General features: G+C 50.7%; 8 protein-coding genes across 8 annotated transcripts; 4 read left to right on the forward strand and 4 right to left on the reverse strand.

The window, feature by feature from the left end:
- Window positions 1-1,120: 1,120 nt before the first annotated feature.
- On the reverse strand, window positions 1,121-1,759 carry N7468_000901 (uncharacterized protein; the record flags this gene model as incomplete). Its single annotated transcript, XM_058470198.1, has 2 exons — window positions 1,121-1,402; window positions 1,598-1,759. The coding sequence occupies 2 exons, from the start codon at window positions 1,757-1,759 to the stop codon at window positions 1,121-1,123; spliced, it is 444 nt and encodes a 147-aa protein (XP_058333339.1).
- Window positions 1,760-2,661: 902 nt separating this feature from the next.
- Window positions 2,662-3,627, forward strand: N7468_000902 (class I SAM-dependent methyltransferase; the record flags this gene model as incomplete). The annotated part of the gene is made up of 1 exon (XM_058470199.1): window positions 2,662-3,627. One exon carries the CDS (start codon window positions 2,662-2,664, stop codon window positions 3,625-3,627), a length of 966 nt encoding a protein of 321 aa, XP_058333340.1.
- Window positions 3,628-3,760: 133 nt separating this feature from the next.
- On the reverse strand, window positions 3,761-7,214 carry N7468_000903 (uncharacterized protein; the record flags this gene model as incomplete). The annotated part of the gene is made up of 5 exons (XM_058470200.1): window positions 3,761-4,632; window positions 4,691-4,909; window positions 4,970-5,756; window positions 5,809-6,850; window positions 6,910-7,214. 5 exons carry the CDS (start codon window positions 7,212-7,214, stop codon window positions 3,761-3,763), a joined length of 3,225 nt encoding a protein of 1,074 aa, XP_058333341.1.
- Window positions 7,215-8,021: 807 nt separating this feature from the next.
- N7468_000904 (RNA-binding protein VTS1) lies at window positions 8,022-9,976 on the forward strand (the record flags this gene model as incomplete). The annotated part of the gene is made up of 3 exons (XM_058470201.1): window positions 8,022-8,523; window positions 8,588-9,858; window positions 9,920-9,976. The coding sequence occupies 3 exons, from the start codon at window positions 8,022-8,024 to the stop codon at window positions 9,974-9,976; spliced, it is 1,830 nt and encodes a 609-aa protein (XP_058333342.1).
- Window positions 9,977-10,665: 689 nt separating this feature from the next.
- N7468_000905 (EMC6 family protein) lies at window positions 10,666-11,230 on the forward strand (the record flags this gene model as incomplete). Its single annotated transcript, XM_058470202.1, has 2 exons — window positions 10,666-10,740; window positions 10,844-11,230. The coding sequence occupies 2 exons, from the start codon at window positions 10,666-10,668 to the stop codon at window positions 11,228-11,230; spliced, it is 462 nt and encodes a 153-aa protein (XP_058333343.1).
- A 759-nt stretch (window positions 11,231-11,989) lies between these two features.
- N7468_000906 (SLC26/SulP family anion transporter) lies at window positions 11,990-14,590 on the reverse strand (the record flags this gene model as incomplete). The annotated part of the gene is made up of 3 exons (XM_058470203.1): window positions 11,990-14,074; window positions 14,154-14,434; window positions 14,470-14,590. The coding sequence occupies 3 exons, from the start codon at window positions 14,588-14,590 to the stop codon at window positions 11,990-11,992; spliced, it is 2,487 nt and encodes an 828-aa protein (XP_058333344.1).
- Window positions 14,591-18,368: 3,778 nt separating this feature from the next.
- On the forward strand, window positions 18,369-18,659 carry N7468_000907 (uncharacterized protein; the record flags this gene model as incomplete). The annotated part of the gene is made up of 1 exon (XM_058470204.1): window positions 18,369-18,659. One exon carries the CDS (start codon window positions 18,369-18,371, stop codon window positions 18,657-18,659), a length of 291 nt encoding a protein of 96 aa, XP_058333345.1.
- Window positions 18,660-20,282: 1,623 nt separating this feature from the next.
- Window positions 20,283-21,743, reverse strand: N7468_000908 (type I HSP40 co-chaperone YDJ1; the record flags this gene model as incomplete). Its single annotated transcript, XM_058470205.1, has 4 exons — window positions 20,283-20,602; window positions 20,665-21,483; window positions 21,573-21,642; window positions 21,708-21,743. The coding sequence occupies 4 exons, from the start codon at window positions 21,741-21,743 to the stop codon at window positions 20,283-20,285; spliced, it is 1,245 nt and encodes a 414-aa protein (XP_058333346.1).
- Window positions 21,744-22,734: the final 991 nt, after the last annotated feature.

The following is a 22,734-nucleotide window of genomic DNA, read 5'->3' on the forward strand; positions in this document are numbered from 1 at the left end:
CCCGATTCCTACCTATCTTTTGTTTTGTCACTTTTCCTGTTTTCCTCGCGGGATACCCACCGCTTTCAAATGATTGCTACCGCTGTTGCATTGCGCATTAAATGGAGTTGCACATTGGGTCGGTGCATAGGTTTTATCTTATCTGTTTGTCTATTACCGTCCTTTGCAGCCCATTTCATATTGTCCAGTTGAATCTGTGATTTTTTTTTTATCTCTCCCTTTCTATTCGAGCCTCGAACCAACCGTGCTATTGAAATGTACAGAGATTGTGCGTGTCAAAACGGTCCATAATACCAACTCGGTTTGCCGTGCCTGCATTCTGTAATTTATAGGCTTTATTCATCCCTGTAAGGGTGCAAACTAGTAGAGGAAAACCCACATTGAACTTGATTTTTATTATCGAGTGGGAATAATAAATTCAAAACACGGTCGTCGAGGGCGTCGAGGTCAATATCACTACCCCTTCGATGGTCTCAGGTTAGAGCCTGCGTTCTATAAACCACTAAATAGCAACATGCTAGTGCTTGCTTCCTTTATATTGACTTGCTAGAATTTCTATCGAGCCGTGTGGCTGCACATTCCGCTAGCAATCCCGCTTTACGGAATCCCATAGCTGCGCCGAGATATCGCAACTCCTCTACCGCCAATCGTCGCAACGCTACCGAATTGAGTTTCTCGTTCGATATTATATATAGAGGCATGATCAGGGATATACTGCCTGCTTCAAAGTCAGCTTTGATACGTATTAAATATCGAAGATGGATGTGGATGGCGAGTGAAATGACAAGGTCATAGAAAAAAAAAAACAAGAACATGGTTCATTTTCAACGTACGAGGTGAATCTCGGAGAGATGAAACGGACGTGCAGATCTCTAGCGAAGCCCGCCGAATGACTGCTATTGCGGACTCTATGTCCGAAATACAAACGGGGTCTGAGTGGCGAAGGAGGATCTGATTGATGGCGATCCGTTGAATGCGCATATTATTCCACTCCTCTGCAATTCTTAGATTAGGATAGATGTGGCTTGTTGTAGGCAACTCCGAGTCCATGGGACCGGCAGCCCTGTCAACAATGGTATATTTCCAGGTGACAGGGACGACAGCTTCCCAAGTTTGCAGATCATGGTCGATTTCGAGTGCAACCCGACGAATGATATGAGGGGCAGGGATTTGGCCGTTTTTGACAAATGCTCGGAGGTTGACCAGCCTGAATGAAATTTCCGAGAGAGAGCCCGGGTGAGAATACTTTCGACGACCCCATTCCTGTCGGAGGGGGCTGGATTGCCAAGCCGACGTAGCTCGAACCAGGGCGAAAGGAACAGTTTGCTTCTGTTGCATGCAGATAGGGAGCTGTGATGTGGATACTCAGCATACGCGATCGAGCCTTCTGATGCACCCAGGGCTTACCACTCGCGAGCATGTCTGAGTTACCAGATGGCCCCCGCGCTCATATGTATATTGGCTCTGGCCCCGTAGCTCCAATAATGTCATGGCACCCTCGGTGTGGGATAGAGGAAGTTCTTCACTTATAGACTGAGAGTTGACGATCTTCAAACATAAGCAGGTACGTTGAGAAGCGTAGAAGCAGGAGTCTTACCTCGTACAGAGATAGTAGATTGACTGTAGTAAGTGTTTCATCAGATACCGCTCTCAGCGGGTCATCCAGTGCCTGCTTGAGATTCCATAGAGCATGATGGTACCGTCTATGACTCTCCATTGTAATGTTTGGGGCGGGCGATACATTAGACAGTCCTGCCATGCCAACAGACTGGACTATTGCACTTAAAGCAGGGCTATTATTTTTGCGGTAGGCGCCCTCAAGCCAGTTATGGAAGTTCTTTGCTATCAGTGTTTCTTTGGGGAGATATTTGGTAAAGAAAAAGTTGGCGGCTAGGTCGTCCAGAGCTGGTGAAAGACTCGGGGGAGCCTCAATTGATGAGGGCACAGGAGGCGATATTGAAAGAGGAGAAATCCGTGCTTGGAGCGCGTCTATCTCCCGTATCAACTGATGAGATGCTTGCCTTCTTTTTGCGGAGTTTGCGAATGATCCTGTCGGACTCGTTTCGGAATAAGACCTCTTTGAGATCTCGATAACCAGGGCATTGTGTCCCAGACTTCTGGCACTTCAGACAACCAGGCTTCCGTTCATCGCACTAGTACAAGAAGACAGTCAGTTTGCGAGGCGGCTTGACTGTTGTAGGGTCCGGTGGGCGGTCATGCCTTGACCTTGCGATGGCGACACCGCTGGCAACCTCTACTGACTGCGCCATAGTAAACCATCGTGCGGAAGAACTCTGAGATCCAGATGGACCCTTCTCCTCTTAAGGTAGTCACTGCGAGATTGTCGTTGAAGGAGAAAAGCCCTCGCAGCCTGGACAAGACCGACAATGCCAAGAGCCTCGCAGTCGTGGCACATAAAAGGATTAGCGCAGCGGATCCCCATGTGGCTCTCTGGTACTTGATTGGTCAACGGAGCTAATGCAACTGCAGTGCCCCGATGCTTATATTCATGTATTCCTTCAAGTAGATTTTGGAAAGAGGAGGGCGGAAAAAAAAAACGAAATCTATATAAGGTATGCTCGATCCCAGATTTGGTGTTGTACCAAAAATTTCTAGACTACTGCCTTATATCCCTGAGTCTCTAGGCCTGCACCATCCATCATGTCTGTCACGAATCTTTTCAAGCAAGAAAAGACATTCAGTACCTACAACAAGGACCAAGCAGAGCACTATGCGCACATCCGTCCCAACTACCACTCCAGTGTCTATGACACTATCCGCAGCCATCATTCTTCGACCGGAGGTCAGTTCGGGTCCCTTCTCGATGTAGGCTGCGGTCCCGGCACTGCGACTCACTCGCTGGCACCCTACTTCACTGAGACCTTCGCTATCGATCCCTCGGAGGGGATGATCCAAGCCGCACAGTCTACAAGTGGCGATAAGGATACGTCCAAGTCGGTGCGATTCGGCGTATCTACTGCCAGCAAGCTGGGCTCCGACCTCTCGCCGGCAATTCCAGATAACTCGGTGGATTTAATCATTTCCGGCAACGCAGCACACTGGTTCAACTTAGACGAATTCTGGCCCAATGCAGCCCGTGTCTTGAAGCCAGGGGGTAGTGTTGCCCTGTGGACCTCTGGCGGCCTGCACGTGCATCCATCGACGCCGAACGCCGCTGCCATTGAAGCTGCTCTTCTCCAGCTCGAAGAGACGCACCTTGTGCCGTACTTCGAGCCTGGGAATCGCTTGACCCGAGACGGGTACAAGAGTCTTGCGCTGCCGTGGACATTAGACACGCCCGTCAAGGATTTTGATGAGAGCACTTTCTTCCGCCGCGATTGGACGGTTGATGAGCAGTTTCTCGAGCGTCAGAGGGCCGTGAATATGGATCAGTTGGAAAAGATACTCGGGGTGGGAAGCCCTGTCACCCGATGGCGGGAGGCGCACCCGCATGCCATTGGAACTGAAGAAGACGTTGTTAGAAAAGGCCGCAGGGTTACAGAACGGCTGCTGCATGAAGCCGGAGTCAAGGAAGGGGAAGAGTTGCTTCAGCCTGCGATCTGTGGTACTCTATTGATCGTGAAGAAGGTCTCGAACGCTGAGAATTACTTAGACCCTCAAGTTTAGTAGATATCGGTTTAGAAACCTGCCCTGGAAGATTTCCATGATATTATGGCCATCCATTTTTGTAGGATCAAGCATTGCTGGATGTGGTATCATACATTGAGACATTACTCGTTTCTGAAGCGGACAGAAGACATTAGATAACTAGGTATCTCTCTGTGACCTCCATAGCAGCCTTGCTGTTGCCGGAAAGCCCGTGTATGTTCTGCAAACCATAAGCGGCCTCGCACGAGAAGTTCTCGACAAATGTTCGGGGTGACAGAGCATGCTGTGGGCGGTTGTCGCCCTCCATGTCCACATCACGGTCTGCCAAACTGGACTCTGGATTCTCCTTCTTGATCTCCTCTCCAATTGCGAGAACTTTCTCATATCCATTTACAGCCAGCTGAAGCAAGCCAAGGCCATGCCACACTCTGGCCTGGTTGAATTCCATCTCCTGTCGCTCCACTAACAGAACACCAGGTTTGGTTCGAACCTGTCGATATTCACGCATGAACGCCAACCCTTGCGAAATCAGGTAATGACGATTGTCTGACTGTCGTTTGAGAGAGTGGTGAATGTAGCAGAGTGCAATAGACAGAAGCACAACTGGATTTTCGTCATCGAGAGCGTAGGCGCGGAAGAAGTAGTTCAATGCGGGGTAGAAACTGCCCCCAGAGTAGAGAATGTGGCCATACAAGACAAGGACCGCAATATCAAGCGATTCCGCTGGAACCAATTCCCCGTTTTCGTCCTTTGTTGTGAGAGAGGCACGGTCTTTCCACCTGAGAGTTGGATCGAGTTGTGGCCTTTCTGCACTGTCTGGAAGAGTGAAATCTATTGCCTTGACTTGGCGAAGCATAAACTTCATATGCTGGGAAGAATGGAAATGAGGCTTCAATGGGTTGCCACATAGTCGACTTAACATCGAGAATAGTCGGTAAGTATCAGTGACAAATTGATACTCTTTAATGAACCAGCGAGCCACAGTGGCTAGGGTTTCATCATCTTGAACCCGAAGTGCGCATGCTACATAATTGATGTCAGCGTGGAATGGCGGGTTTGATTAGAGGGAGCAAGATCTTACTAAACCAGCAGACGTGGATCAAGCGTGCCTTGGGTTTTGAATGAAAGAAAACACTAGCGTTCGCCGCAGCATACAGAGTATCATATGCTTCATCAATCTCGCCTTGATCAGTGATCCGGAGGGAATATTGCAAGAAGATATCAAGCCAATCATCAAAGGAGATTTCATAGTATCGATCGGGGATGGTGTCAGACGCAGGCTCTTCTGGGACAATCGGACCTATGAAATGCCGTTAGACAAAAAGGTTGATCGAAGTAAGGAGCTGGATGCTTGACCTACCAGCGGCCTTTTGTAGACGATCTGCCACTTCTTGGGCTCGATCCAACGCTGTATAATCCTTCTTTGCTTTGCCAGGTTTCTTGTGGAACCCCTGAAACTCCTCCCGGATATTTGGATAGAAGACACGATTGGACCGGAAATCGCGTAGCAAAGCATCTGCGATATCAAGCCAATCTTCTAGAGCTTCTTCGTCACCTCCTTGCACATAAGGATCCAGTGCTTGCATCTTCGCAAAAAGATATTGTGCATCCTCGACTCGATTGCTTTCCTCGCGGACCCGATTTCGCGCAGGAGGCACATATGTAGTAAGTGATGCTGTTGGCTGAGTGGTGAAATCGGTGGCTCCTGGCTCGGCAGCCTTGAACTCAGCGGCTAGCTGTTCAAGTCTAGTGTCTTTTCCTCGCCGTCGTGCTTTGGTGTCTTCTCGACCAATTCGAATGGCTTCATTGATCGACTTGAAAGCCTTTTCAGTCTCATCCAACTCTTCATACAATTTGGCAAGCTCAATACGGGACTCAATATGTTTGTGATCATTGTCGGCGACGGTGAGATAGTATGATTCTGCTTCTGTCCACATTTCAAGTTGCAGACAGCAATCAGCCATCGCCATGTAATAGCCGATATCGGCATGCTCAGCGGTCTCCTGGATAGGATAGTAAAAGCGGTAGGCCTCTGCAAGCAGTCTGTGCTCTTTGAGAGCGTCGGCAACCTCTCGGAAAAGATCACCATAGTCAAAAATGGGGGCTCCCTCAGATGTGACATCTGGCATTAGGAATTCAAAATGGTGCTTTCCAAGTTCAGTTAGAGACGTACCGTATTATTTTGTTTCAAAAACTTACCAATGCTTCATTGTAATGCTGATGACCCATCTTCAATCGGAAAAGGCCCAGTTTGATCCGAAGTTCTAGTGGAAGCCCGGCGCCATAGCATTCCGATGGCCACGTTCCCGGAATGAAGCCATTAGTTTTGATCCGGCGCGGTGAGTCCTCTATATCCCACTCTCGATCATCCGCGTCGAATCCATCCCAAAATCGGTCTTCTCCACGATTCAGTAGCCACCTCGATAGAGACTTGAGTGCTTCAATCCCTTGCTCATATTGTTCCACATAGCTGAAAAGCTCGACATAGATGTTCACTTCTGACCACGAGAAATTCTTCGCTTTGCTTGGGTCCAAAGACCTGTAATAGGCCATGCTCTCGTTCCAGATATCAAGCGCCCTCTGGACATTTTTGAGTTCGATGTAAACTTCTGCTAGATGTCTGAGGGGGCGTGGGTTGTGTGGTCGATCCTTCAAGATACGCTCGTACTCAATAGCCGCCTTTCCGTTCAATCCAAGCTCACGGTAAATTGCAGCTCGTTGATATCGGACATTGGTGTTTTTGGGCTCGATGTCTAGGACGCGGGTATAACAATAGATCACATCATTCAGCGCCCGTTCACGTTCTTGACCCGCACGACGTAAGATGTATCGAGAAACTTTGAGCCACACAGAGGCATCCTTTGGACGGGTGTGAGCACCGTTGAAGAGAGCCAAGAAGGCTTTGTCCATCTGGCCTTGGGCTAGGAAGATTTCTGCTAGTAATGAATGCGCTGGAAATATCTCGGGGTTCTTCAAAATAGCCTGGGTCACTTTCTCCTTCGCTCGATCATAATCTCCATCGATGAACGCTTCGGTAGCTTCGGAATGAAGCATCTTGAACTCCGGGCCGGGTTCCAAAGGTTTGCGTGGTCCACGTTTAACACCCTTACGGCCTCGGGCTCCATAACGACCTGAAAAGCGACCCCCTCCTCTGCGGCGGCGGCGTTCTCTGTCTGAATCATCTTCATCTTCATCGTCTTCTTCATCGTCCTCGTCGTCATCTTCAAAATCTTCATCGTCACTATTTTACTCGTTATTGAAAGTTTGGAATGATGTTACTAGAACCTTGGAGTGTCATACCTTTCGCTACCTGGTATATTAAAATCCGAATCGTCTTCACCGGCATCTAGATCTGGTGTGATCTCTCGGTCACTGGCCGCATACTCAATTGCCCCATAATCGAATTCATCAGCTTGAGCAAGGCTGTCCGCCATGATATCAGCTGCCATGTCATTTCCATAGAGCCTGGGATCGATTACGGCGGGTGATATTTCATCCGACACCGGGGGCGGATCGCTATGCCAATACTCATAGGGTTCGCTGGCAGCCGAATATTCATATTCCTCCGGCGAGCCCATGGGATAATCTTGATCTTGGGCCGCCATGGTCAAAAGACCGGGCCAGACAAAGCTGGCAGGCTAGTAGTGGTGTGTAAGTCTTTAGCGCGTAGGGGATCGACTTCGGGCTGGCTCAAGTGATGAATGAGAGGTCAAGGAATCCCGGACCAACAATCTTTTCAGACCGTGGCCCAGACCGCGTGTATAGAACCAAAAAAAGGCCGAGACGTGCGCACTGATTTTAGGCCGTTTCAGGAGCGGCTGATGTTCATCGCCACGTCCCCACCAGCACGAATCACATAAATCAGAGTCAGTTGAGGGGTCAAGAGGCCAAGATGTAGGAGGAACCGCAGAGGGGAGCTTGTGGGAGAAGAAGTCGAAGTTCCATTCCAGACGGAACCCGTGATCTTGAACCCCGAAGAAAAGCAGCTTCCGCTAACCGCACTTCTCCCTCTCCCTCCACCCCAACTTCTAATCTCGAATCTCCCTTCTCCCCCTTCTCCTTCCTTTCTTTCTTGCAGGACCATCCTGGCTTGCTGTGTTTGACACACTATTGCCTTCCTGGTCCTGATTTTCCTTCGTTCGGGCTTCATACCGATCGAACTCGATCCTGGCAAAAAAAAAAATCAGGCACAGCCCACTGGACTGGTTCTGTGCTTCCTTCGTTTTTCTTTTTCTTTTGCCTCGAGCCATCAATTATAGGGTACTACGGGGTGGTTTTCGGATCCAGGGATTCTTGATTCTTCTTTACGCAAACTCAGCAGGTTCTGCAGGTGTTTTGCAGTAATCTTTTTCCAACCCCACTGTATTTACTAGTCACCTTTCGACCCAACCCCTCCGCAAAGACCCGGTGAGATGGCCAGCCATATTATCGGCAACCGCAACAGCACCCCCGAGGCCCCTCAGAATTCGACCCTGCGTCCTCCGTCTTCTGCTCGAAACCTCGGTTCTCATCAGCTACGGGCATCGGCCGACATGTCCGGCTTCCCTTCGCCGCTCTCCTCGCGTATGCGGCCCTCCTCCGAGGTCTTCTTCAACCAGCAATCCCAGGGGCAGAATGCATCGGAGGATGCCATGGATCGGGCCGCTCAACAGTGGCTTGCGGATATCGACCAAAATGAGACCACCCTCGAGGAAATGGCTGCAGCCACCCTTGACCAGGATTTCAAGGATGAGCTCAGTGCCATCGAGCAATGGTTCCGGGTCCTGAGTGAAGCCGAACGTACGGCTGCTCTGTACGCCCTGCTGCAGCAGACTACCCAGGTGCAGATTCGGTTTTTCATCCAGGTGCTGCAGCAGATGGCACAGAGCCATCCCATCACCGGACTTCTGTCACCGGCCAACTTTGGCGAAAAAGGTCTGTTCCATTCTTTCTCTTGCTCACAGGTTATTTCACTAACACTCCTTTTCCTTATCTACAGATGCTATGTCGAGTCGTTTGAGCGATGCTATGTCTAAAATCAATATGGACACCTCTCGAAACTCCTTGGGCCGGCCCCCACCATCCCCGGGTGCAAAGCGCAACTCGGGCCTCGATTCCTCTACTATTAATGCCATGTTCCCGGATGCTGCAGCTGCCATCGCTAAGAAAAAGGCAGAGTTCACGCAGCAGACCGGCAACGCCCCGCCTTCCAATCGCAACAGCGTTGTCTTTGGAGATCGAAACTCGTTTGTTGCCCCCACCATCTCGGCACCAGACAACAGCAATGACCCGCCATCATCGCCATGGGCCCAACGCGGTGGTCTTTCTGACACCCAACCTCCCATTGCCCGCCCGAAATCATCCTCTGGGCATCAGCCCATGGGGCAGTTCAGTCAGCCCTCTGGCTCGTCAGGTCTCCGGTCCCCTCTCCCCCAGACTGCCACCATCCCAGCCCCGGACATCGAGCCCCCGCTTCTTTCGCCCTACAACGTTGGTAACCACAGCTGGGCGTCAATGACAAACACTCCGATGACGGCGACTTTCGGACAGCAGCAGAATCAAGGCAATTCCCAGGCGGACATGGTGGCGAATGCTACTGCCATGAAACTTGCAGCTCTGTCAACGGTGAACAACCGTATTGCATTGGATGATGCTCGGAAGTATCGCCGATCGCGCTCCAATGACGGTCAAAACCGGAACGCAAACTCCAACCATGCGGTTCCTCAGGGTCTGTCTAGTCCAGGTCTGCCGGGAAACAACCTCGTGGCTGGTCAGCTTTTGAACGCTCAGCAGCTGGCTGCTCTGCAGGCCCAGCAGCAAGCCGCCTTGGCAGGAGGTCGTTCCCGTCCAAACTCTCCTGGTATTGCCCTGCAGGGTGCTGGTGGTGGCCTGGGTCATATGAACTTCACATCCCCACAAAACAATGGGTTCCTAGCCGCTTACGACCCAAACAACCCGCTCATGGGCAATGGGCTTAACTCCCTTGGCATCGGACAATTCGGCCTGGGTGGTGAGGGCTATCTGTCCGACCACTCTGAAGTCACTCGTGGACGTTCGCCTCGTGGCCGACGTGGCAGCTCCAAGCCACCAGAAGATCCTACCGACCCCTCTCTCCTGAAGGATATCCCCAGCTGGCTGCGATCCCTTCGTCTGCACAAATATACCGACCAACTGAAGGATCTCAAATGGACCGAGCTCGTTGAACTTGATGACAAGGCTTTGGAAGAACGAGGCGTTAATGCACTGGGTGCCCGTAACAAGATGCTGAAGGTGAGTTATTAATGTCCAACCAAGCCACTTCAATCTATACTAATGGTGGGGGAAAACACAGGTCTTCGAGCAGGTTCGTGAAGCCCGCGCGGAGGGCAAATTCGATGCCCTCTCGTAAAACCGTCCATTCTCAACTTGTGCATGAAAGCATAGGATGGTGAGTGTCCTAGCTTCCTGTGGAGGCAGGTACCATTTACATCCAAGCGACACTGTGGATATGTCAGTCATGTTCTATCATCTCTGCTGGTTTTTTTTTTTTTCTTTCTTACTTTTATTTTCGCTCTTCATTCGGTCTGTGATCTTTTTGTACCCCGGTAATACGAGGATGGCTGTGGGATTTGTGTATCAAACGCAGTGATGTCAAGAAATGGTTTCATGATGGCTTCGGGGTACTGGACATTAAAACATCGGGGGTAATCGTAGATATGAACAGAACCTTTCCTGTTAAGAATTTGTGACCAAAATCAGAATTTACATACTCTTCCATGGACTTCCCAGCTTCGAAGCTCGAAAGTATAGAATTCCAGCTCGCATGAAAGTATAAAGAGAGTAGATCGTCTCGTTGCGAGAGGGTCCGTGCGCCTCTACAAACCACGCCCGAACTCCCGCTCGAGTTGCACGCGGGTCTTCGTTCCTGCCACTTTCTATCCACCAAGCTCAATCAGGGCTTTACGACTCCAGAGTCCCACAATTCACGTCGTACCTCTGAAATTTGAAGCTGAAAGAGCACTCTTTTCACGCGCCTACCGCCAAGGCGACAAACCCGCAAGCCAAAATTGTGCATAAACCATACCAACACAGCCCACCATGGCTCCCACAAAGCAGGAGCTCTCATTGCTCATCAATCCCCTCGTACCAGAGGCCGTCCAGCACAACAACCGGGTATGCGTCCCAAGCCCACTCCCACTCCCTCCAGCTCGCATTCCCAAAGTCCCCTCTATAACACACATACCAAATTCCCGGTCATGTCTAACTCTGGAGATAGGTTCTCTCCTCCCTCCACAGCCTAACAGCCTTCCTCCTCGGCATCTCCGCTGGAATCCTCGCTCTCCAATCAGCCGTCGGCTTCGCCTTCTACTTCGCCGGCACAGTTCTCGTATCCGGCTTGTTCCACCTCGTCCTCCTCCAGCGGTCCGGCGGCGCCGGCTCCGGTGCGTTCTTCCCGGGCAGCGGGGGTGAGATCGATGGGCAGGTGGATATGGACCGGAGGGGCGTCGTGCGGATGTCGCTGAACGGCGCGAAGAAGGAAGGGAGACGCTTTGTGCTGAGGAGTGGTGCGTGGCAGGATCTTTGGCTTGGGGGCGGCGTCATGAGCGAGGCACTTTCTGGGTTTGTGCTGGGCTGGGCTGGAGTTGGAGGTGTGTTGCGGTGATTCTGGATATTGGGATTCTTGCACCGTGTCTTGTTTATTTGCTGGGAGGTAGAACTGGGGCTGGCTCGGGTCTGGTGCGAGTTGCTCGCCTGATGCACCCCATATATGGTCAACTCACATGGAAGTCGTTATCTTTGGACTGGAATAATGAACTAACGGTTCAAAACTCAACATCTCAAGCTCCCGTAGACACAGTTCAGATGTAAGTTGACAGAAAACATAATCAGCATAACCCGGTGGACGGTTTCTCGTCAGAACGTTGACAAGAAGCTGCAAGTGATGCCTCGGAGCAGTCCAAACTCCTGGTTGGAAATTGCTTCCATAGGCTGGACACAATTTTGACAGCAGCCGCTCGGACAAGAAGAATTATGATCAAATCAAATTTCAGACGAAATTGTAAGATACTCAAGGCTAGAGGAATCAACGCTTTCTATTGTTGGTAGAGTATCCTGAACGAGAAGAAAACGCCCTTTTATGACTAGACCCAATTCAAGATTGAAATATGCGTTCCGACCACAGCAAGATACGCCAGACAAAATCTCTTGCCGAAGGAACCACGAGCACATTGGACATATTGAAATACAAAGATTATGAATCATATCAGACCATCCATACGGCCTATCCAGGTCCGAGTCCAGTGACCAAAACGCAATCAGACGAGGGGTAAGGGGGGGGAATCTTAAAACGCAGTCGACGAGAAAATAAGAATAGAGAAAAGATAACAGAACAGAACTGAACTGAAGAACGCTCTCAAATGACTCATTCAGTATGCAAATCATCCTCCACGCAGTTGGCAATAGCACTCTGCAATGCGCTCGTAAGATCAATATGGAAGAAAGGACGATTCATGCCCTGCACGATAGCGACCCTGCGACGACCACCCTGGTAGGGTCTAGAATCAGCCAAGTCCTGCTTCAGCTTATCCTCGGTAAAGACATGGGCATCATCTGATGAAGACTCAGGAGTCTTGATCTCGCGCTCGGTGGTGTCATGCTCCTTAATGCCCGCCTCAAGGTCACCGCTAAAGCCCTGCAGCCGCCGGTTGTTCTCACGTTCCGCGAATTCCGCGGCGGACGAATTGCCCTCGATCTCCGCGACACTGAAGATGGGCTTCCAGCGGTGGAAGCCGTCGGCGCCGGGGGCGGGGGTGGGGAAGCCAAAGCCAGCGGCGGCCAGGCCGCGCTTGGTCCATCTGTTGTTGATGTGGGCGAAGTGCCACTGCACCGAGCGCGGGGCGGCGTAGCGGTCTAATTGATTGCGGACATCGATCAAGGTTTGGATGGAGGTGGTGTCGACATTGTTCACGGAAGAGAAGTCCAGGATAACAGCTTGCAGCGTGGGCCGCGTATCCTCTGTCGCCTTGGCGATCTCCTTGCCGGAGGGACCGGGGTCATTCCATGGGCGGTCACCGGGTCTGGCATATGCTTGCGGGTTCGTGCGACGAGTCTGCTTGAAGATAGCGTCCACGAGATAGTCTGTGTAGTGGTTGGCGTTGGGGTAGTTGAAGCCCTCGGAGAAGCGGTAGATGAAGATACCGGGGTGGGGTTGCTCGACTTCGATGTCGGGGTTGGATCCGTCCTGGTGGTTGACTGGGAGGAAGATAGCACGTTGCTGGTGGTCATCGTTGAGAGGGGCCTGCTTTCGGTCGGCCAAAGACCCATACTTGCCATCACTATCGACCAGGTGGTCGCCGATCACGGAGTGGATCTTCACGCGGCCCAGGAATTGGCCACGAGCCTTAGCGACTCGGAAAAGGAGGACTGCGGCGGAGACACAGATGGTGCAGTAGATCCCATCTTCGATGGAGGTGAAGACGGTCACAATGACACCGATGAAGAAGATGATGACATCCAATGGCGCCACTCGCCAGAATTGGTAGACGGTGTTGGGAGACGTGATCAAATCACCGACGGCGTGGATAATAACACCAGCCAGAGACGCCTTGGGGATATACCAGAACATGGCCGGAAGCGCATAAATGGCAAGAAGAACAACGATAGCAGTAATACAACCAGCCAGCGGTGTACGCACACCGGCCTTGGACTTGATAGCAGTTCGAGAGAAAGAACCAGTGGCGGGATAAGCACCAAGGAAAGGTCCCAGAAGATTGGTGATACCAATTGCAATGAACTCCTGCGAGGGGTCGATGGTGTAGTTGTTCACACGACCGAAGGACTTGGAGATGGCAATGTGCTCGATCAAGAGGACAATGACGCCCACGGGAAGCTGGGGCAAGAAGGTCTTGATGATCTCAGCATTGACAACCGGCACAGCAGCATGCTGGAAGCCTCGGGGGACATGGCCCAGGACCTTGAACATGGGATGATCCCGTCTGTGGATGTTGCATGCAGCACTGATCATGGTGTAGAACAGAATGACGAATACCGTGCGCAGTGTTGAAATGAAAAACCAGAGCTTTGCCCGGTGGGGTTGCTTCTTAGCGGCGTATGTACACGCGAATCGAATGATGTATAGCATAGCACAAGCAGTGACGCCCATAGCGGCATCAAGTCCTGCAGAGGGCAGATGCTTGAGGGTGTTGATAATGACCTTGTATGTGGCACCGCGGGTACTGAATTTCGCCTTCTCGCCCAGCATGGTTGGGACCTGTCCCGCGATGATATTGACGGCAGAGCCGGTCATGAAAGCCGAGATCGCCGGAAGGGGAATGAAATCCACCAGGAAGCCAAGCTTGAGGAAGCCCAGCGCGCAAACGATACCACCAAGTATAACAGCCAGACAATTTGCAATATCGATTTTGCCTTCAACGCTGTCGAATTTGGGGTTCGACTTCTGCGCATCGAGGATGATACTTCCAGTCAAGGTGGACATGACAGCCACAGGCTACAACGAGATCACGGTCAGCTTGCTTGCTCTTGAAATTTTTTTTTTTTCGTTTTCGATATTTTGAAGCATCACTCACCCCGATAGTAATATCCTTTGACGTAGCGAAGAACCAATATATCAGCACTCCCATGAAAGATGAGTACAGGCCGTACTGCACGGGTAGCTCAGCCAACTCAGCATAGGCCATACCCTGAGGCACAACGACGGCACCCACGGTGATCCCGGCAACCAAGTCACCCATCAGCCATTGGACATTGTAGCGACGAATCCAGTTCAAGAAGGGGAATAAACCAATCAGGTAGTTGAGGACTTGTCTCCCACTGGGGTAACCTCCTGGATCCATTCCAAGGTGGTTGGCTCTGGTTCGATATAGGAGTATGTGTCGGCCGTACCGACCGAGAAAGCTTCCTCAGCTTTCTCGGGCTTGTTGGAGGCCAAAGGATCACGGTATGCGAGCTTGATGCCGAGGCCTTTGGCTAGGGCATGGCCGACCTTGGTGCTCTGTTCACCCATTGCGGGTGACGAAGATCTATTCCAAGAATGATATCAAGTAGACAATGATAGGCCCGGCCGTCAAAGGGCCTGGATGCTAGTGGGAACGGTGAGGCTGACAGATCTCAAAAACGTGGCTCGAGGGGGGTTCCAGCTGGATATAAATTCGCAAATTTTTTTTTCTTTTTGATGATCACACCTTTTCCATGTCGACCAACCCAAAAGCAAAAAAAGAGAAAAGAAAAAATAGAAGAAGGTTCCCAATACGAAGTCTGACCGAAAAGGGGAGATACAAGCGTGCAGCAGGTGATGCGTGATCCGGCCTGAGATGGCGTAATATCTCAATCTCCAACTTGGCTTGAGTGGCCGGCGCTCAGGTCGCAAGTTGATTGCTTTTTTTTTTTCTTTGGGCTCGAAAAGTTCGAAAGTTTCGAGAGGAAAAAAGCAATGGGGGATCCAACGGCTGATATGGGGGCCCTGCGCACACAGCTCCAGGGCATCCATGGGTGTCCCGCTCATGATGATCAAGCGGCGGAAGACCGGTGGAACCTCCAGGGCCTGGACGGATGACGAGGAGCGTGGAGCCCCAACTCCCCCATTGCAAGATTATGAATGTTTTCGCATTTTCATAGTGGAGCAGGCCGAAATTCCTTGTTTCTAGAAGCTACGGGCCAGATCCCCCGTTGTTCGTCTGCTGGTACAGGACTATCTTGCGAGGCATTGCGATAGCCTGAGCCGTTTGATCGGCCAGTGCCAAAATCCCCCATACCACACTGGAATCCTGTCGATTGTCCGCAGTACGCAGCTGTGTGGTGTCAAAGGCCCCTGCCAATCAAGTCCAAGCAGCCCAGCTTATGTAACTAACGCCCATACAGAGGGGCCAATCAGGAGCATCAAGCGGGTGTAGATGATCTACGGTGGGTCTCTTCAAGCCAATCAGTAAGCGCAGCGATGGTGAAATCACCCGCGCCGATGGTGACACCAGCACGACGAATTTTGCTCGTTTCCACGTTTCAAAAGGAGGCGCTGAGAGGGTCTAGCTGCTTCGCTTCTCCACGCTTCGTATGTCTTTTGGCCACGGAGTACATGAAATACATCCGAGGCACGAGGTGTGCACTCCGTTCATAGCGGCGTAGAACTTCCATGGAGTATAGATCGAAAACTACGAGGCCAAGCCATGAGGCTGCCAAGCCCTGCTCGCCACACCAAGACTCCGAGTAAAGACCAAAGAGCAAGAGCCCCCCGAGCAAGTACTCTGTACTCGCTCATGAACTCGCTCTCTCGAGTGCCGAGAGCGGCCTGCTGGGTGGCCACGAGTTCCGCAGAGACCTGCTTAATGGGGTAGGGACCACCGGTCGCCCACCCCCCCCTGCCAAGCGTGGGCGTAAGACCTCGAATCGTTCGTACTGATAATCTCTCATGGTCTGTGCTGTTTGCTCTCGATCGACATGCTCCAATCCTTTCTATCGGATTCACACCGAGCGGAGTCGAAAGGTACTTGGGGTACCATGACTCCTGGTTCGCAGCATGAGATGTACAATTTGTAAGCCACAATTCATTGGTGGAAACTCTATGAAGAAAAGTACGAGGCGAACTGGGAGCAGCAAAGGCGCCATCCAGATCTAAATCACGTCATTGTAGCTTGTTGCGGCTGCGGCCCATAACCTAAAACCGACGCGACTATGCCTGTCATGACTTTGGGGTCTTGCGGGCTCCGTATCGACCTGAGACACCCAAATTACCCCCAGTTGGCAATGTCTGCGTTTCACTATGAGATGCGCTCGAACGTTTTGAGTCTTGGAGGAACATCTGCTCGCAGTCCCCAGCCGGAACGCAATAATCTTGCACCGCTGTGTGTTTTGCTATGCCCGATTCGGATAGCGGCTCGCGTGCCTATGGGCGTGTGGCTAAGCACCAATCATCCATGATTGCCTCGGACGTGCAAGCTTAGCATGAGGAGATCAATTGCAGAACTCTATTATACGAGCCAATAAAGCGGGTATCGCACGCTTAGAGTTTGAAGCTCTCCCCTCGCGTAAACTTTCTCTACCTCCTGTTGCCACCATAAGTAAACTTTTGTGGCGTACTTTTGATGCCATCGCCGGGACTACATAACGAATCTCCAGGACTTGCTTTCTACCCCAGAGCAGCTACACAGGCACAGGGTCCGCAAGCCAGATTGTCCTGTCAGAACGCAGTTTGCGGCCGGGTATTCTTGTCGGATCTGATGTTACGCAACGAATGAAGCCAACTGCTCATCACCAAACAAGCAATATTGATTCCACACGCACATTGCATCATGTCAACGCATTTGCCGCCCGGGTTGCGACATACGAGAAACATCGTGGTCGGTTTAAGTGGCAGCGTTGGGGGGTGGGGGTTTCTCTCATCAATCAGGAAGGTCCCAAGACAAAAATGGAGCCCCGGTTCAATCTCGATCCGGGCATAGCCAACTACAATCTGCAGTTGCTCTGCCATCTTTCATACCGGAAGCAAGAATAGAGACCCGTGCTTTGCACCCAAGAAAGCTCATTAACCTACAAGGATGGACTGGGAACATCAAGGAGCTCTTTTTAGCTCGCTTGCGTAGCATTGAGAATTAGGATCAAGATCAAGAAAAGATGAAGGACTCCTACCCGACACACCACTCTGAGAGCCCAAAATACCTCCATTGACTCTCATGCCACTTTTTGGCAGCTTCGCTCATTTGTACTCCATTTCAGATTGCCTTAGGGAGCAGTTTCATCACAGCTGTAATGGCGGGCAAATTCCAGCCGCGCCATCTAGTGTCGGCGACTTCAATATCAGCGCTATGCTCGGCCAGAAAATAAAAAAACAACCTCGTATTTCTGTCTTCGTGTCGATTGCAGCTGAAAGGCAGGCTGGCTCGAGCGCCTTTGCGGAGACAAGGAGCCGGTAGACCCGGTAGAGTTCGATCCACTTCATCCTGTTATGAGCGCAAATGGGGCATCTCATTTCATAGAGTTCTTGGTTTCTCCTTGCAGAGCCTTCTGGGGTCTGGACCGAGGCACTTGAATTAGCTAGGACTCGTTTACGGCTCTTCTTTGCGTACAGAATACCTTCCCATGTACGTTAGTTCTTTGAGCGGTCTTGACATTGCCTACTTCTACCGGTATTTAGCAGTAGAAGCTCATTTTGCTCTTCAGGCAACCTATTGATCGGCCATTGACCCAGTTCCGAGTGACTCGACCAAATGTCTTGTTTTTGCGCTCTGTTCTCTCCACTAGCTACTCGTAGCAGCCCGGCTTGAAATATACGGAGCTGCAGGGCTCTTTACTGATTCCCGCTAGTCCTAGTCCCCGTCATTGAGCATTCAATCAGAAGATTTTATACGTTCCATATAGCCACTGGCAGTACTGGCAGCTCCAGATGTTGTATTTCTCCGACGTATGTGAAGGTCGAATGTCTAGTGTAGCAGTCATGGCGGCGGCGTTCGTTGTGTATTTCCCGGTCCCAGGGACCAACCTTACAAACTGCCGCGTCCGACTCGGAGCCAAACCTGAATGAAACCTCAATTTCAAATCGGCCTTCAAGTCAGAACTTCAATTATCCTCCTACCCGTAGTAGAAAACGAACATGTTCCATCCCAAGACGCCATTACTTCTTACGCCGAGTCGTAACATAATTTATAGTAGTATTAGCCCTTTGGTGCCCTGCATCACAGAATGAGAAGTCTAACATGAAGTTGAAGTGCCAGTGGGAATCCAAGCTCAGTGGTAGCTTTTCATATTACAAGCCCAAGAGCAGTAATGCTGTTGTTAGTAGTTGGAGATAGCTAATGTTGATAAGACCCACCGGATCCACCACTGCTGATTCCACATGCATATGTAACAGATCGCCTTGTAGTGAAACAAACACCGTCAACAACTACTCCCCAAGCAAACCTATGAGTAAACTGTTCGGCAATCTTATGGATCCAAATGTCAGAGTCCAAGTCACCCTCAAATTCTACCATCACCATGCAGAAGTAGGTGACCAGCTAGACATTCTTGTCAGACACGTTCAAGCCGCATACCCTGACACTACACTTCTGGTGGCCGAACTTGAACCATCTGAAAAGACAGCTTAGTAGATCTTGGCAATATAAATTGGAGCTATAGCACCAGGGAGGACATGAAGAGCAATCTATGTACCCAACCAGGTCGATACTAGCAGGGTTGAGCGTAAACTTGGCAGACTTGCGTATTTATGCCCACCACCAGTGTTTCCGTCCGATGAGAGCCGGGAATGTTATTCTGTTGATTAGCTTAGCTGGCTGATCTAAGTAGGGATGGGTGTGTTTATCTAGAACTGGGTGCTTTGGCGTATCTGGGTGGCCATGCCCCAGTATATATGGTTTCCATAGGCAAAACAACATCTACTATTTGATAACCAGCCTGTATGTCTTTACGTTTACATCATAAACTCAACAGGCTAATGTGCAAGTTCTGCAAACTTAAGACGGAGCATCGCATGCATTTCAACCCCACTGCCGAAGACATTTGGCAGTGGGCCACTCCAATTTGGGAGGTAATGAGTAGGTTCGGGTCGAGTCCACTCGCAGATATGAGATTGTAGATCCATAGCATTCCGTAAACATATGTTTCACCATTAACCACTGTCATTCCCGATAGATGCGCTAGGAATCAAGGCAAATCATATACACGTCGCAAACACCAAAGGGGGCTAGTCGCGCCAGTCCCTCTGGAGTGATTCTCTTGTATTGGAGAATCGATACACTATTCCATACAGAGATTAACTAGAAGCCCAGGCTTGTAAGTGTCCGTTATGAGTCTAACAGCTAGATTATTTAAGGTTTCTCCGGTCTGTGCTGGACTACCAAGGTAGTAAATCCCCAGGGTCCTCCTCGCGCCGTATTAGTACTACCACACTGCTCTTCAGACGAATTTCACGCTGCATGTTTCTACAAACTGTTCGGAACTATCAGAGCTGCAGGAGCAAAAGTTGCTACAATGCGGTATGACCCCAAGCCAGTATATCTTTTAACAATGCATTCAATTCAGATCCACGCAATGTCTATTCAGTCATCATCAGTGCAGGCCGGAGAAAAAGGAGACAGAGAAAGGAAATCCAATATGAATGGCTCCACGATCCGTCCAGCAAAGCGACATGAGATCATGACTATAAAACAGAGAAGAGAGAACATGGCTGTCTTATGCCTCGCTCCATCTGTAGTTGCAGTGTCGTGGTCTCGTCGCGCTTTCTCTTCGTCGCAAACACATTCTCCACCAATCCGACGCCCCCTTGGCGGTACCGCTAGGAAAAGAGACAAACGGAATCAAACACACAAAGAAAAAAAAATAACTCGAAAGGGGGGCGAAAGGTAGCATAGGAGGTCGTGGCAGAGCGCAAAATTCAGGGGCGCAGTGGAATTACAAACGAATTCAAAGAAATAAAAGAAAAATTTCCCGAGAAGATGCAGGGATCGCAGAAAGCATCTTCCCAGTCTTCTGAGCTAACGCCATCGCAAAGCAAATCAGTTCCACATGATCAAGAAAGAGACAAAAAGGAGAGCATGATAGGGCTTGATTCGTTTCATGGCGACGGCTACACTTCACGTGGAATCATGAGTGAAGTGAACTTTTCAGCCTTCGGCCACTAATTGGAGCCACTCCCACTCCCGAGACGCCGCATTTCGTGGCTTGCAGATTCCACGGCAATTCTTTCTTCCTTCAAAAAAAAAAATTCCCGTTTACTGCGAGGCACACTGTACCCGCTCAGCACCGGGAGGCACGTCCTCATCATCCTCATCCATAGCAGATCCAGCAGCGCCGTGAGCGCGGGCTTGCGAGCCCTCGCTGCCGTCGACACCTTCAAGTTCGAAGTCCTCGACCATGGCGTCAGGTGGAGGCTGAATCTGCTGCATACGGGGTGGGAGAACCTGCTCCAAAAGTTCAAGGTTCTGGAGTTGGTCCTTCTCGGGGAACTTGACGTCGAACTTGATATAGAGGTTGCCGTAGTCGTGGTGGCGGAAAGAGGGCATACCCTGGCCGGCAATGACCTTGATGGCGTCTGATCGGAACATGTTAGCAAACGAAGAAGGCTTTCACATTGGTCAATGGCACAAAACATACCTGGAACAATAACATCGCCTGGAGCAATGTTGACGGTCAACCAGCGGTCGTCAAGGTGCTCAATGTGGATGGTGCCACCAGCAAGCGCGGTAAGCAGGTCGATCTCAGCCTGGTAGAACAGGTCGTCGTTCTTGCGCTGGAATCGGGGGTGTGGCTTCTGCTCAATTTCGAAAACAACATCGCCAGGAAGCACACCAGGCATCTGGTCGCCCTCGCCGCGGAACTCGATTTTGTGGCCGTCACGCACACCCTTGTCGACGTGGACGTGCAGAACCTTGCGCTCAACAACAGTCTTCTTCCCGTTGCACTTCTTGCAACGGTCCTTATCCTTGATAATCTCACCCTCACCGTTACAGTCAGGGCAAACAGTCTGGAAACGCTGAATCATGGGGCCCATCTGGCGCATCATGGTCTTCATACCACTACCGTTACAGCCAGAGCACTCCTTGACAGCGCCCTCCTTGCCACCACGACCATCACAGCCAGCACAGATAACTGACTTCTGCAGAGCAAGCTTTGATACCTTTCCACGGTAGATATCCTCGAGGTTAACCTTGTGCACATGGTGGATGGTACGGGCCTTCTTGGGACCCTGCTCGCGCATGCCACCACCGAACATTCCACCGAACGCACCACCGCCGCCGAAGAATTGAGAGAATAGGTCCTCGGCATTCATGCCGCCACCACCGCCGCCATTCTCAAGACCTTCCTCGCCGAATTGGTCGTAGACTTGACGCTTCTGGGGGTCGGACAGAATCTCATAGGCGTGGGATAGCTCCTTGAACTTCTCAGCGGCATCGGGGTTGTCGGCATTCTTGTCTGTTGAAGTGGAAAATGGTCAGTATTCATTCAAGGAGAGAGAGTATTTCCGAGATTTGGCGGCCATCTCGAGTGATAGTGCAACGTACCAGGGTGATACTTGAGTGCACCCTTTTTGTAGGCGGACTTCAGTTGGCTCTCAGAGGCTGTTGGGGGAACCTGTGCAAGCATATCCCGTTAGCTACAGAAAGCGATCTACATAGAGTAGCGGAAATAGACCATACCCCGAGGAAGTCATAGAGCTTGGTATCCTTGACCATTGTGTCGGCAGATTAGGCGACGGCGAATAGAGGAGTCGGGTATCGAAGAAATGAGAACAGTTAAGAAAAAGAACGGAAAGCGAAGTTGCAACTTTCCCAAGAAAAGATGCCGCAGAGGATGAGGAGAGCGTGAAAGATGGAGGGGGTTGAGAGCACAAATGATCTCTTTTGGATAAGAATCAGGAGCCCGAGCCCGACACAATCGGCTGAATAACTATTTTTTTCTTTTCAGGTACTGTTTCGTCGTACTGATGCCGTATTGGTACAGAAGTTCTAGTCTTCCGCGCGCGAGATACGGGCCCTTATGTACCGGCTAGACGATATTCAACGGTTTAGAGGAAAATTGCTAGATTTCAGACACTTTCTCCACATCTGTCAAAGAATTTCTGTTTCTATATATTCCATATCGTCACTTGTCATTCTTTTCTTCTGATGGTTTCTCTTTGCTGACCTTTGTAAACCCGGGCCCGAGCGCTCAATCTACCGGGTTCTGCGGCCTTCGATGGGGTTCTCCACGATTCCATGTCCTTCCGCGCACGGAATACACTGCTTCCTATAGGCAGAGCTCCACTAAATCAGGCTCATGCATACAGTCACCTTGCTGATTTTTTGAGCCGTGACGGAAGTGGTACTCAGTTTGTTCTAATAGACCATGTTCTTGCGATATATCGAATAGAGATATTGACAGGATTAGCACATTTATACAGAAATACTCTTGTTCTTTGTACATTGCACAAGTAAAGTTCGTCTAGATCCACCGATCAGCAGCAGCAAGTATCATGTATTACAATACCGTACTGAGGCAGAATCTGTGCTGAGTTTTCCTCTCCGCCACACCCAGCCACGACTCTTATCGATAAGCGGAGGGGCTGTTGGAGGGAAAGGTCTGCGCTCCACTTACATCCCCTTCGGTCTTGGGCGGAACTCGCCGCGGAGACGATAGCAATTGATAAGGATTGCGGCAGAGAATGCCTGTTTAGCGTAGCTATCC

Source organism: Penicillium chermesinum, assembly GCF_028974085.1.
Source record: "Penicillium chermesinum strain IBT 19713 chromosome Unknown utg000002l:1.0-5270490.0:1.0-5274688.0, whole genome shotgun sequence".
NCBI classification, from domain to species: Eukaryota; Fungi; Ascomycota; class Eurotiomycetes; order Eurotiales; family Aspergillaceae; genus Penicillium; species Penicillium chermesinum.